This window comes from Coregonus clupeaformis, chromosome 2, assembly GCF_020615455.1.
Source record: "Coregonus clupeaformis isolate EN_2021a chromosome 2, ASM2061545v1, whole genome shotgun sequence".
In the NCBI taxonomy this organism is placed as follows: Eukaryota; Metazoa; Chordata; class Actinopteri; order Salmoniformes; family Salmonidae; genus Coregonus; species Coregonus clupeaformis.
The window spans coordinates 4,408,105-4,422,626 of record NC_059193.1 but is presented as its reverse complement, the minus strand read 5'-3'; the positions used below and the strand labels follow the sequence as shown (position 1 = coordinate 4,422,626).

The 14,522-nt window shown below is 42.0% G+C and overlaps 2 protein-coding genes across 2 annotated transcripts; both read right to left on the bottom strand.

Annotated features, from left to right (window-relative positions):
- Positions 1 to 1,591: 1,591 nt before the first annotated feature.
- On the bottom strand, positions 1,592 to 7,563 carry LOC121536098 (gamma-crystallin M2-like). Its single transcript, XM_041843401.2, has 3 exons — positions 7,485 to 7,563; positions 2,533 to 2,775; positions 1,592 to 2,212 (listed from the first exon to the last, which is right to left on the bottom strand). The coding sequence occupies exons 1-3, from the start codon at positions 7,491 to 7,493 to the stop codon at positions 1,937 to 1,939; spliced, it is 528 nt and encodes a 175-aa protein (XP_041699335.1). The 5' UTR covers positions 7,494 to 7,563; the 3' UTR covers positions 1,592 to 1,936.
- A 546-nt stretch (positions 7,564 to 8,109) lies between these two features.
- LOC121536108 (gamma-crystallin M2-like) lies at positions 8,110 to 10,760 on the bottom strand. The gene is made up of 3 exons (XM_041843407.2): positions 10,678 to 10,760; positions 8,868 to 9,110; positions 8,110 to 8,436 (listed from the first exon to the last, which is right to left on the bottom strand). The coding sequence occupies exons 1-3, from the start codon at positions 10,729 to 10,731 to the stop codon at positions 8,161 to 8,163; spliced, it is 573 nt and encodes a 190-aa protein (XP_041699341.2). The 5' UTR covers positions 10,732 to 10,760; the 3' UTR covers positions 8,110 to 8,160.
- Between the last annotated feature and the right edge of the window lie 3,762 nt (positions 10,761 to 14,522).

Genomic DNA, 14,522 nt, shown 5'->3' with positions numbered 1-14,522 from the left:
TTGGATTTCTTTTGTATGGGCTTTTACATGTATATCCGTCTCTGTCCTACCACCACTCTTTCTACTTCCACAAATAACAAATTAGCACCAAAGAAGTCATAATGATCTGAAAACAAATGTCTAAAAAGGGACTTTTTAATGGTTATCATCTGGGAATGAGACTTTGCTGTAAGTGGGGCATGGGAGATGGAAGACAATACTATAGAGGTTTAATTATCCAGCTATCAGAAATGAAAGAAAGGGGGAGAGAACTGAGACTAATAATGGAATCACAGAGTATGTTCTGTGGGTTTCTACTCACAGCTAAAGAATTAATCTTCCAAAATGCACTACTTACCCTTCAATCAGCCTCCCATCACAAATACAAAGGGTTCATTGATGAAGAATAGACGGGGTCTACTGAGATCTCACTGTTTTTGTAGTTTCTCTTTGGAAGGAGCTTGATATTTGTAACGCAAAGAATGACTTGCGGAGGTAGAGAGTCGGATACGTGGATGTTAAGGAATATTTTGCTGGTCTAGAATGGCCTATTGATGAGGGATCATGCAGCTTTTGGCCTAGTAGGGCCTATACGTGTTTACGGCATTACCATAAAGAGGTAAACATACTGGAACACATACAGTACATAATGTACATAGCTGATACTAGATTGAGATCACTGCATCTTCATGACCTCCTGCATTAACTTCCATTTACGACAGACGTCAACCACCCTGTGAATCTCCTGTCATCTTTTATCTGACGTTTCCCCGTTTAGGCAGAGCCAGATCCCATGTTGCACCCTCTTGACATACTGACGACCGTGGGGATTGGAATCCACATATATCAGAGGACGCAGGGCAAATCACTGGACTTTTACAGCAAAGTTGACAGTCCTTTAATTGAACATTACTCAAGGCCAAAACTCATATTTCTTATTTTGCTTGATCTTTAGAGACTCAAAAGTGTTCCCTGCTGAGCTTTAATTTTTTTAAAATCAATAATTAATGGTCAAAGTTATTTATTCATGTGTATCTTTGCCAATTATGGACGTCTAATTAACAATTTCAATAATTGATATTTATTTCTGAAAGGGTTTCGTATCTCTGGCTGATGAAAAATGCATGAGCAGGGATGCAAACTTGGTTTAGTTTTTTTGTTCTGAGAGGGCTTGATGCTCGGGGCTAGTACCAGGACACTTTGACTCTTCCTCTTTGAGTTGGCGCTAGCCCTGTGATGTGGGTCTAATACGGGCTTCTTTCATGGACCCAAAGCGCCTGCTCGGCACCATGTGATCTCATAAAGTCTCCTACAAGCCTATCCTCATATAGCCTTTTTTTGTTCTTTAATAACCGGCTTCAAAGAATAATATCTGTTTCCATGATAATTTTGCTCTGTGTAGGGGTGGGGGGAGGGGGGAATGATGATCTCATATCAGTCTGCAGAAACTGGTGGAGTTGGACCTTGGTGTCTTTCCCTCTGTTGCTATCCAACTCCATGACTATTGTTTGAAACTCCAAAGAATCACCATTAATAAAAGTATGCAATAAAGTGTGTTCCTGTAACCTCTTTTGATAATGACAGTAGTTAATAAAAACAAAAGGCCCTTTGGTTGACTTTCATCAAGTTTTCATTTATTTTGGTTCTAATAGGACAGGAGGTTGAGGACTGGCAAAGCACATCATTCTGCTCTGTAACAACAAGCTAGAGAGACCATCACTGTTACCATACGAGCATCGCCTGAGCCCCAAGGTCTACTTTCCCAGTCTAAGCTGAGCAGCAAAGACCCAACACCAACTGGACCAAAACCCCCAATCACATGAATGTGATTTCAGGGTCAGAAGTCCACAGTAGATACACAACACTCAAACAGTGCTAGCAATAAAAGGGTAGGGGTACAGTACAGGATTTATAATAGGGTTGCATTAGGGGAGGAAGAGGGGGTCTCAGTTGACCTTCAGGGGGTCTCGGTGACCCGTCTCAGAGAGCCGATGGTGGGGCTGGAGCTTCCCCACTCACTGTGCCTCCTGTACTCGCCAGGGCGAAGGAAGTACTGACGACCCCTGTACTGGGGGTGCTCGTGGAGGATCCAGTAACCCTCCATGACGTTGGCGGAGGAGATGTCACGGCTGTGGAAGCGCTCATGAAGGTCGGGGCAGTCCTCCATCACCTCCATGTTCTGACCCTTGAAGTCAGAGCGCTCGTAGATCTTCATCCTGTAGTTTCCACGATACTGGGAAAGAAGAAGACAGCCGAAATGGAGAATGGTATAGTAAATTATACTGTTGACTTGAAAAACAATATATTGATGGTAATGTTCCAAAATGAGAATAAAACATATCTTCAACCATGAAGTTTGTGAAGAAGAAATTGACCGTGTTAAAAAAAGGTGTTCAAAATAGGGTGGAATTTGTGAATCTATTTGTCATAGCATCTCTAGCCAAACAATGACAATAAATGCTAAGGTAGAAAAAAAACAGTAGACAGTGCGGCCCTCAACTCAAGGGACTGAAAACTATGTGGAACTGAGGACACCCGATGTGGTACACTCACAGGGGGCACCATACGGCAGGAGCGGATGCAGTCGTTGAAGCCAGCCCAGCGCTGGTAGTCGGGGTACTCGCCCTTGTTCAGCATGTACTGGTAGCCAGCGTAGTTGGGCTTCTCGTAGGCCACCCAACAACCACTTTCCACCTTTATGGAGTTACAGCGGCTGAAGTGGTTGTGCATCTCAGCACAGTCGCTGCTGCACTCATAGTGGCGGCCCTGGAAATTCCTGTCCTCGTAGAAGATTATCTACAAAAGAGAGATGGAAACTTCAAATCAAAATTATACACACATGATAACACACATATTGAGGAAATGTTTTGGCTCTTCTAATTTTGTTTCTTATAACATAGCACAGAATAAAAACAATTACATTTTCATATAAATGATTTTTATCATTAACTGCAATCCAATATGCACCATTTATGATGTGTTATTGAAATAGATCAAGCCTATCATCATAATATATATTTTTAGTACATGTGACTAAGAAAATAGTGTTATTGGACCAATAATAAATGATCCACTTCTCTTTTTCACATCCCAAAAACCACACATCCTTGAGGCCCCAAGCCCTGCCCACAGGTGATACTTCATTGTTGCACGCACTTCCCTTGTCACAGGTGATGCTGCTCATCACCACGTGACCCATTTGATGTTCAATGTTTTGAAAGGCTAGAAAGAATGCCAGCAATTTAGTAAAATAATTTTTAAATGTCAAAAGAAAGCAAGCAAAACAACGTTGACAGGAGGAGCAAATGACTTCCATCTTCTGGTTTCATTATATACAGTGCATTAGGAAAGTATTCAGACCCCTTGACTTTTTCCACATTCCACATACAGCCTTATTCTAAAATGGATGAAAAAAAAAAAAACATCTCATAAATCTAGACACAATACAAAGCGAAAACAAATTTTTGCAAATGTATTAAACATTAAAAACAGAAATGCTTTATTTACATAAGTATTCAGGCCCTTTGCTATGAGACTCGAAATTGAGCTCAGGTGCATCCTGTTTCCATTGATCATCCTTGAGATGTTTCTACTACTTGATTGGAGTCCACCTGTGGTAAATTTAATTGACTGGACATGATTTGGAAAGGCACACACCTGTCTATATAAGGTCCCACAGTTGACAGTGCATGTCAGAGCAAAAACCAAGCCATGAGGTCGAAGGAACTGTCCGTAGAGCTCCGAGACAGGATTGTGTCGAGGCACAGATCTGGGGAAGGGTACCAAAAAATGTCTGCAGCATTGAAGGTCCTCAAGGACACAGTGGCCTCCATCATTCTTAAACGGAAGAAGTTTGGAACCACCAAGACTCTACCTAGAGCTGGCCGCCCGGCCAAACTGAGTAATCGGGGGAGAAGGGCCTTGGTCAGGGAGGTGAACAAGAACCCGATGGTCACTCTGACAGAGCTCTAGAGTTCCACTGTGGAGATGGGAGAACCTTTCAGAAGGACAACCATCTCTACAGCACTCCACCAATCAGGCCTTTATGGTAAAGTGGCCAGACGGAAGCCACTCTTCAGTAAAAAGCACATGACAGCCTGCTTGGAGTTTGCCAAAAGGCACCTAAAGGACTCGCAGACCATGAGTAACAAGATTGAACTCTTTGGCCTGAATGCCAAGTGTCACGTCTGGAGGAAACCTGGCACCATTCCTACGGTGAAGCATGGTGGTGGCAGCATCATGCTGTGGGGATGTTTTTCAGCGACAGGGACTGGGAGAATAGTCAGGATCGAAGGAAAGATGAACAGAGCAAAGTACAGAGTGATCTTTGATGAAAACCTGCTCCAGAGCGCTCAGGACCTCAGACTGGGGTAAAGGTTCACCTTCCAACAGGACAACGACCCTAAGCACAGCCAAGACAATGCAGGAGTGGCTTCGGGACAAGTCTCTGAATGTCCTTGAGTGGCCCAGCCAGAGCCCGGACGAACCCAATTGAACATCTCTGGAGAGACCTGAAAAAAGCTGAAGTCAGAAGTTTACATACACTAAGTTGAGTGTGCCTTTAAACAGCTTGGAAAATTCCAGGAAATGATGTCATGGCTTTAGAAGCTTCTGATAGGCTAATTGACATCATTTGAGTCAATTGGAGGTGTACCTGTGGATGTATTTCAAGGCCTACCTTCAAACTCAGTGCCTCTTTGCTTGATGTCATGGGAAAATCAAAAGAAATCAGCCAAGACCTCCGAAAAAAAATTGTTGACCTCTACAAGTCTGGTTCATCCTTGGGAGCAATTTCCAAACGCCTGAAGGTACCACATCCATCTGTACAAACAATAGTACGCAAGTATAAACACCATGGGACCACGCAGCCATCATACCGCTCAGGTCTCCTAGAGAATAACGTACTTTGGTGCGAAAAGTGCAAATCAATCCCAGAACAACAGCAAAGGACCTTGTGAAGATGCTGGAGGAAACAGGTACAAAAGTATCTATATCCACAGTAAAACAAGTCCTATATCGACATAACCTGAAAGGCCGCTCAGCAAGGAAGAAGCCACTGCTCCAAAACCGCCATACAAAAGCCAGACTACGGTTTGCAACTGCACATGGGGACAAAGATCGTACTTTCTGGAGAAATTTCCTCTGGTCTGATGAAACAAAAATAGAACTGTTTGCCCATAATGACCATCGTTATGTTTGGAGGAAAAAGGGGGTATCTTGCAAGCCGAAGAACACCATCCCAACTGTGAAGCACGGGGGTGGCAGCAGGAGGGACTGGTGCACTTCACAAAATAGATGGCATCATGAGGAAGGAAAATTATGTGGATATATTGAAGCAACATCTCAAGACATCAGTCAGGAAGTTAAAGCATGGTCGCAAATGGGTCTTCCAAATGGACAATGACCCCAATTATACTTCCAAAGTTGTGGCAAAATGGCTAAAGGACAACAAAGTCAAGGTATTGGAGTGGCCATCACAAAGCCCTGACCTCAATCCTATAGAAAATGTGTGGGCAGAACTGAAAAAGCGTGTGCGAGTAAGGAGGCCTACAAACCTGAATAAGTTACACCAGCTCTGTCAGGAGGAGTGGGCCAAAATTCACCCAACTTATTGTGGAAGGCTACCCGAAACGTTTTACCCAGGTTAAACAATTTAAAGGCAATGCTACCAAATACTAATTGAGTGTATGTAAACTTCTGACCCACTGGGAATGTGATGAAAGAAATAAAAGCTGAAATAAATAATTCTCTCTACTATTATTCTGACATTGCACATTCTTAAAATAAAGTGGTGATCCTAACTGACCTAAGACAGGGAATTTTTACTAGGATTAAATGTCAGGAATTGTGAAAAACTGAGTTTAAATGTGTTTGGCTAAGGTGCATGTAAACTTCCAACTTCAACTGTATGTCAACAATGGACTAATGAAACAAATACCAAAATATCGTATTTGAGTGGAGTTTTCTTTTAAGTTGAACTGCAAGACTGAACAAGTGAAAAACGTTTGTAAAATTCAAAAAGATACCCTACCTACCTACACAAGTAGGCACCTAGCATTTATTGAAGTCCATATAGTCCTACATGTGAATTAAATTAATCTGTTAATTTACAAAATTGTATCATAACAAAAGTGTTTGTTTTTAAATACAAGAATAATCTACATAATGTGTTGCAAAATATCAATTTATTGTCTGGCCGCAGTTAACCCATTTATAGACACTTTTACTTTAGGGCCTATTGACGATAGTATCTTCTGGTCGGGGGAGTTTTGTTAAGATCCCCAACCCTCATTCTGAATGTTAAAATGCATCATTTGCGGTACGGTTTTGGAAACACTAGGAATGTATCTTTCATATCTGAGAGAAATAATGAAAAAAAAAGGTTAAATTACTACACACCTTTAAAGGGTTAGGGTTAGTGTTCCCACACAGCCATATCTCCATCTTATCACGCTTGTTTACGGAAGACAGACGGAAGACATAGGCAGCAGTCTGTGCTAATTAGCTATCTAGCGTGCTCCAGACACGTGTGTAAGCATAAGGGACACATTCTTCTCACGCCACTTCAATACAAAGTCATTTTCCTAACCTTAACCTCAGTCTCCTAACCTGCTACGTTAATACTCCTAAACTGCTGCGTAAGTTCTCCTAACCTGTTACAAAAAAGTAACTTTGGCATCGAAAAAATAGTGTTTCCCATAAGTGTAACTTTGGAGGAGGTTAGTTTGTCAACTGGAGGCACACACAGCTTGTGGATCTGTGCAAAACTGCTACAGTAAGTGTATCTTTTTTTATTTGAAAGATTCTTTCTCGCTGATATGAAAGATAAGGGGCATAGCAGCATATGTTTCGAAAAGAGGTTTGAAAGCGATGATTATTGAAGTTTCTAAATGTTAAAACACAGCGTCGGAATTGTAATTCACATGGAGCCAACAGTGGGCGAATGTAACTGCTGAAAACCCTACAGACGGAGAAGAAGGGTTTTCGAGAGCTAGGCCGCAGTGCGCAATTAGCAGAAATCAGGTGTGCCAACTCTCACAGCAGTAACGTTATGATTCAACTAAGTAACCTACAGCAGCAGACAAACACTCTTTTGCCCATATAGTTGGCTATTAATAATAATAATATTAATAATAATAATGATTGATAATGATATTCTTATGTCTTTTGTCCTGGCTAAACATTTATTATGTGGGGGATAGGGTGCCATTTGACATCTGCTGCCTTTGAGGCATTTGTGCAGCCCTCCTTTGTCCAGTCTACTCATACTTGCACATGATCTTTGAGCCTTTGACACATTCTATTCAATATCTCCTAAAGTCCCCATCCATTATCATTAATGGCCATTAATGTCTGCATGAATTGCAAGCTAATTTGTTATTTATAATACTATCCAGCAAATCCAAATATGAAACGTATTCTGTTGACATGTTTATCATAGAAAATAGTTAAATGAGCCTCATTCCTGTATTTCCCTGTGAAACGCATAGTGTGATCATGCTTACCTTTCCCATTGTGACTGTGTTTAGTTCAGACCGGACCGGGTAGTGAGCGTTACTGGACCTTTTTATAGACCCTGCAGGGATCAGGGTTTTGTAAATGTGACACAAAGCTTTGTCGCGTCAGCACCACAGCAGTAGCTCTTTGTCTCTGTCAAAAGCACTCTCTCTCTCTATGGAAAATACTGTAACTGCACTTTCCGAAGTCCCACAATAAGAGTTGCAACATCTGCCTTTATTGGCATGGAGGCCAGCAATGTATAGACAGCCGAAGGGAGAGAATGACTAGGGCCTCCTAAACATATTTGAATAGATTTAACTGGTTGCAATGAGTTTCTGATTTGCAGTTAGTTCAGTCAATCAGTTAGTTAATCAATAATATACTTAACGGTATATTTTGTATGGTGATTTGGCTGCGCTTTTGACATGCTTGTTCACAACTGATTTGTGCAAATAAACCTTTAATGAGGGTGCAGTCAACTTGTAGGGCATCTAATTTCCCAGTCTAATAGCCATACACTTTATCCAACACTTACCAATTGCTGAAACTTAATTATTTACACACAAGCTAACTTTGCTATTGGTTTGCCAATGATTTGAGATGGAAAGAAAATCACACAGGGAAGCCATGTTTAAAAACCAGCACGTTTAATCACTTTGTTACAGTCCAGAGGTGAGAAGCTTACAGGCCACTCCTCATTCTCCTGAAGGAGCCCACCATGGGGTTGTGGCAGCCCCAGTCGCTGCAGGCCCTGTACTCGCCGGGGCGGAGGAAGTACTGACGACCCCTGTAGTTGGGGTGCTCATAGAACACCCAGTAGCCTTCCATGACATTGGAGGAGAAGATGTCATGGTGGCGGAAACGCTCGTACACGTTGGGGCAGTCGTCCATGAACTCCATCATGTGACCAGACATCTCGGGCCTGTTGTAGATCCTCATCCTGTAGGATCCTCTGTACTGTTGGCGGAAGAGACAGAAAGGAGAGGATAGGGAGGACATGAAGTGATTAGGGGTCAAATGATCACAGAGGTTCACAGTAGAGGTAAACATACATTTCTACACATCGAATAATACCAGAGACTTGCTTCCTTTAGAAAGAGATGTTCAGTCAAATGAGGAGCAACTGTTCAAAGCATAATATATTTTTTCTTAACTGCCAAAAACACTGAGCGATGATGAATAGAATGAAAATGAAGAAGTCTTTGGGGGTGTGCAGCCTATTCCTTTATAACATGACTGGATCTCCTTGTGGACCTTGCCACAGAGATTTCATGCTTTGACTCCTCTCCTTATCTATAAATGACATCAAAAGGCTGGTGATTGATGCTGATTTCTAAAGCACAGTTTGATGTGTGGCAGGGTTAACCCTATCAATTTGATTGACTTACGGGGGGGAACATCTGGCAGGAACGGATGCAGTTGTTAAAGCCCATCCAGCGGTGGTAGTCTGGGTATTCGCCCTGGTTCAGGATGTACTGGTAGCCGTTGAAGTTGGGCTTCTCGTAGGCCACCCAGTGACCGCCGGTCACCCTAATAGAGTTACAGTAGTTGAAGTGCCCGAAGGTGTCGGCACAGTCGCTGTTGCACTCATAGTGACGGCCCTGGAAGTTGTGGCCTTCGTAAAAGATAATCTACGAAGAACAGAAATGTATAAAATAGTTTATATATAGTGTTATTTAGACTGAGTCAAGAATGATGATAGTAAAAGGCGAATGATTTTTGACTGAAAGAAGTACTCATGGATGTGGTGTTGATTGGCCAATAGCGGACACATTTCACTGCACCTTTTATACATGCTGTAAACTACGTACGTGACGAATATAGTTGTATTTGAAAATGTGACAAGCTTAAGAAGCATTGTGCCTATGCTATGTATGTTTATCTGGTCTGTAAAGGGTTGCTGCACACCATAGATATCTCTCACTATATTGAGATACACTACAAGACCAAAAGTATGTGGACACCTGCTCGTAGAACATCTCATTCCGAAATCATGGGCATTAATATGGAGTTGGTCCTCCCTTTGCTGCTATAACAGCCTCCACTGTTCTGGGAAGGCTTTCCACTACATGTTGGAACATTGCTGCGGGGACTTGCTTCCATTCAGCCACAAGAGCATTAGTGAGGTCGAGCACTGATGCTGGGCGATTCGGCCTGGCTCGCAGTCGGCTTTCCAATTCATCCCAATGGTGTTTGATGGGGTTGAGGTCAGGGCTCTGTGCAGGTCAGTCAAGTTCTTCCACACCGATCTCGAAAAACCATTTTTTTATGGACCTCGCTTTATGCACTGGGTCATTGTCATGCTGAAACTGTTGTAAGCTGTAGCGTTAATATTTCCCTTCACTGGACCTAAGGGGCCTAGCCCGAACCATGAAAAACAGCCCCAGACTATTATTCCTCCTCCACCAAACTTTACAGTTGGCACTATGTATTCGGGCAGGTAGCGTTCTCCTGGCATCCGCCAAACCCAGATTTGTCCGTTGGACTGCCAGATGGTGAAGCGTGATTCATCACTCCGGAGAATGCGTTTCCACTGCTCCAGAGTCTAATGGCGGTGAGCTTTATACCACTCCAGCCGACGCTTGGCATTGGGCATGGTGATCTTAGGCTTGTTTGTGGACAAACAGTTCTGCAACGCTCACTACCGAGGTCAGACTGCACTCGGTAGCGAACGTTAACTGAGGACACTTCAGCACTCGCGGTCCCGTTCTGTGAGCTTGTGTGGCCTACCACTTCGCGGCTGAGCCATTGTTGGCCCTAGACGTTTCCACTTCACAATAACAGCACTTACAGTTGTAATATGTTATAAATTGCTTTGTATGATATCATTTTGCAATTCCTGTGATATGTTACAAATCCAATTTGTACAATATGTTGCACATTTGTTGTGCTCCCAGAGTGCATCTTTAATTGACCTTTTCTTTGGGTTCCTGGTTTATCCTATCCAGTATAGATGGGATTTTTTATATAATCCAAGTAATACAATTTTTGGAAAACAAGTGGAAAAAAGTCCCTCGTATCAAGTCCTTTTATGTACTGGTATTAGTTTCACAACTGAAATATTTGACATAGCTTCATAAACTGTATGCGTAGCTTACTTGCAAAATAGCTTCACTATACGCCTAACAGCATTTGGTGCTCTCCCTAATTATATCAGCAGTCATCAAACAAGTAACCTAAACGTGTGTTAGCTCATACCTTTCCCATGGTTGGAGGGCTTGATGTCGGCACCGTAGCCTTCAACAGAGTCATAGGGCCTTTTATACTCTTCTACTGACAAGAGTGCTCTGATGTGTCGAAGTGACTAGATGTTACGTTTTTAAACGTCACTGACCATTCCCATTGTCTCTCAAACCATAGGCTAGTCTTTTCCCCGCAAGTGCTAGTTTACCTATACAAATATGAAACCTCCACCCCATATGCCTGCCCCATTCTATGTTTTCTGTACACAGACCCTTGTTCAGCCATGCACCCATTGAAACATCACACAAAAGGCCTTTAGGTATGTAGTGTGAACAACAGAGATTTTAACGTTTACAGGAGGTGAGACGGTTCATGCACTCTCTAGTAAACAAAACAAAGCCATATATTCAAAAAATATTTGGAGTTGATATGAAAAAAATTATTGAACGTTGATAATAGAATGTTATGAAAATGTAAATGGATTATCATCGTTTATTTCAGTGTGGGTTCATGTTTTCCCTCTCCCTGACCGCAGGTCACGGAGTCTTGGTTGTGTACTGTTCATAGACCTGTGTGTGTGTAAGTGATTCTGATGGTATTGATTGAATCAAGCCCTTGTGTTGATGTAATCTAGAGTGATATGTTCTCTTTTTGCTTCCATAGCCTGCAGACCTACTCTGATGCCATGTACAGATAACAGTGTTATGTGGTGTGTGTGTGTGTGTGTGTGTGTGTGTGTGTGTGTGTGTGTGTGTGTGTGTGTGTGTGTGTGTGTGTGTTATCAAAAGGAGGGGATAGTTGTGTGTCTGAGTCTATGTGAAAAGTAATAGTGCTTTGGACTTCTGTCTTTGGCTTGTAAAACATACCCCAGAGCGGAAGGGGAAAAGCCAGAAAGAGTTGCCCTTGTGTGTTCTGTTCCCAAAGCCCAGCTGATGCTAGAAAGGTCAGTCTCATCCTTTAGCCTTTCATGAGGATAAAGAGCCCATGTCCTCTACTGTGTATGCTTTTTTCTGCTTCAACTCTGTAGAAAGACAATGGTTTCTGAAACACAATAGCCATTCTGTTCCTGGGCAAAAACCTGCTACTCTGGCAGTTTCTCTAACCAGATGTGACTCATTTTCAGAGTTAAGGAACTGTGTTGATAAACTTTCATTTTTTGATCAATCATTGCCTTGAAATTCCCATAGGCTTCAATAGGTTTCAAGCAGCTCTCTTTTTCTACGACATAAATAGATCATTGATATCCTTTTATCACGTTGTGCAGTGTAATTGTATCTGATTTATCAGATGGGTTGGCTTCTTTATGTTTTTTGTACTTTTTTGGGCAACATAGAGTAGAAAATGTGACCAAATTGAGGTATTGGGTGTATAATAGGACTGTCTTAAACAGCCTCTTCGTCAGACTCTTCATCATTCTCGTTACAATCACCTTAGGTTTTTTGCTAAAGCTTTTGGACTTCATCTTCATCATTGTCGTTACCACCACTATCATCATCCGGTTCTTTCCTAAAACCTAATAGGTCGGAATCTTTATTATCATACCCATCATCACAGCAAGTCAACCACCACCATCTTTGTTGTTGTTGTCAACATTTTCACCATCAGGGACGGTTTCCAACATTTCCACTCATTAGTTCTGATTGCAGCATCTGTGTGCCCCTGTGTTTTGCAAAGGGGAACCTTGTTTCAGAGGTTCTCAAATGATCGTCTTTAGCAGAGCTACAAGACTTCTCCTCCCCAAGCTGAAGGGAAAGCAACATCATACGCTGCTGCCTGCTATCTCTGGTACTCCAGGAGGAGAAAGGAGAGATAATTATTTCCCTCAGATTACACAGACCTACAAAGAATTTGAAAACAAACCCAATTTTGATAAACTCCCTATTGGGTGAAATACCAAAGTGTGCCATCACAGCAGCAAGATGTGTGATCTGTAGCCACAAGAAAAGGGCAACCAGTGAAGAACAAACACCATTGTAAATACAATTTATTTATCCATTTATTTATCTTCCCTTTTGTACCTTAACTATTTGCACATAATATGACATTTGAAATGTCTTTATTCTTTTGGAACTTTTGTTAGTGTAATGTTTACTGTTCATTTTTATTGTTTATTTCACTTTTGTTTATTATCTACTTCACTTGCTTTGGCAATGTTAACATATGTGTCCCATGCCAATAAAGCCCTTAAATTGAATTGAATTGAATTGAGCGAGAGAGAGAGAAAGAGAGAGTGAGAGAGTGAGGGAGAGGTGAGAAATCTGAGGTGTGACAGAGAGCAGGCCACTCCCCCAAAGAAGCCTGTAGAACAGCCCACCTCAGACCCGGACCACAGCCTCAACACCAGAGTGGGACAGACAACACAGGACCCAGCAGACACCACTGTTGGGAATGGGCTCGTGCATGTGACCAATAAAATGTGATTTGATTTAAGAGGCATGTATCAGATGCTCAGCATGTTCTGCTCGCACCTAATCGTCCGAACCTAAACCACAGAAATAGCAACACTGGACACTATGGAACGCAAAGCTTTTACTATCTCATGCTGGATAATACAAGGCCTTTGGCCTAAAGAGCAGGAACCCAGACTTCACCAAAGAAATCGGAAATACAGACATTGTCATCCTACAAGAAACATGCTATAGAGGAGACGGACCCACTGGTTGCCCTCTAGGTTACAGAGAGCTGTTAGTCCCATCCACCAAACTACCAGGTGTGAAACAAGGAAGAGACTCAGGGGGTATGTTAATTTGCTATAGAGCAGACCTAACTTACTCTATTAAATTAATCAAAACAGGAACATTTTACATCTGGTTAGAAATAAGGGGGGAATCGCATGACCCTTGAACGAGCTGCATAAACTGAGAGTTCCACACAAGTTATTTTCAAATATTAATCTATTCTCCACTTTCAAATTAAAACCCACTATCTTTTGTCAAAAAAGCCATGGCAGCTACAAAAGGCGACATTAAATGTGACATTTTTACCAGGACTCGAGCAATAGCAGCAGAAAATGCTAGCGCCTTTAGCCAGGAGCAGGAGGACCCGCCACCTCCCGAGGCCCAACAACTGCCAACCACGTCCTCTGTCAAATAAATTATTTCCGAGCTGAGATCCCACCATACAGAACTCCACAACAAACTAGATGGCATTAACTCTCAGCTCAGTGAGATAGGGGGCAAAGTGACAACCCTGGAAAACACCCTGTCTGTCTGCCATCAACAACAAGATAGCCCTCAACACGGGGCGCCTGGATGAAGCAGAGTGGGGAATCCTATCCATGGAAAACTCACTAAGAATGACTCAATATTCCATGCTTTCTGGGAACGCTATGAAGTCAGAAAGTTGTGGACGGAGCTAGAAAGTTGGCTGTCAGAAGTATTACAATGTAAACTTACTTTTAATCCATCTGTCTGCATTCAAGACATGGCATATGGGGGTGTAGTGAGATACCCAATGGGCTGGAAGATTCTCTTCTCATCGCTCATCTTGAAAAAACGTATACTAAAAACGTGGAAATCAATAAATCCGCCATCATTTTCACAATGGAAAACTTTAATGATTTATTATTGAAATATTGAAATAGCATAGGCGACCGAGAAAAACAAATTGATAAAATTTAAGGCCAAGTGGCAAATAATAATGCAGGCACTAGGGATGGGGGTGTGAGCATGCGGGTCTGGGCAGATGTATAAGTTTGTATATGGAGTAAAAAAATATATACACTACCGTTCAAAAGTTTGGGGTCACTTAGAAATGTCCTTGTTTTCAAAAGAAAAGTAATTTTTTTGTCCATTAAAATAACATCAAATTGATCAGAAATACAGTGTAGACATTATTAATGTTGTAAATGGCTATTGTAG

Bases quoted from the DNA above. Each gene is read 5' to 3' on its own strand.
- LOC121536098 (XM_041843401.2), bottom strand. The intron at 2,213-2,532 runs GTGAGTGTACCA...CTTCTTTCCCAG, and splicing joins CCTGCCGTATGGTGCCCCCT to TATCGTGGAAACTACAGGAT.
- LOC121536108 (XM_041843407.2), bottom strand. From the start codon at position 10,731: ATGACTCTGTTGAAGGCTACGGTGCCGACATCAAGCCCTCCAACCATG. The intron at 9,111-10,677 runs GTATGAGCTAAC...TGTTCTTCGTAG, and splicing joins GCCCTCCAACCATGGGAAAG to ATTATCTTTTACGAAGGCCA. The intron at 8,437-8,867 runs GTAAGTCAATCA...TTCCGCCAACAG, and splicing joins CCTGCCAGATGTTCCCCCCC to TACAGAGGATCCTACAGGAT.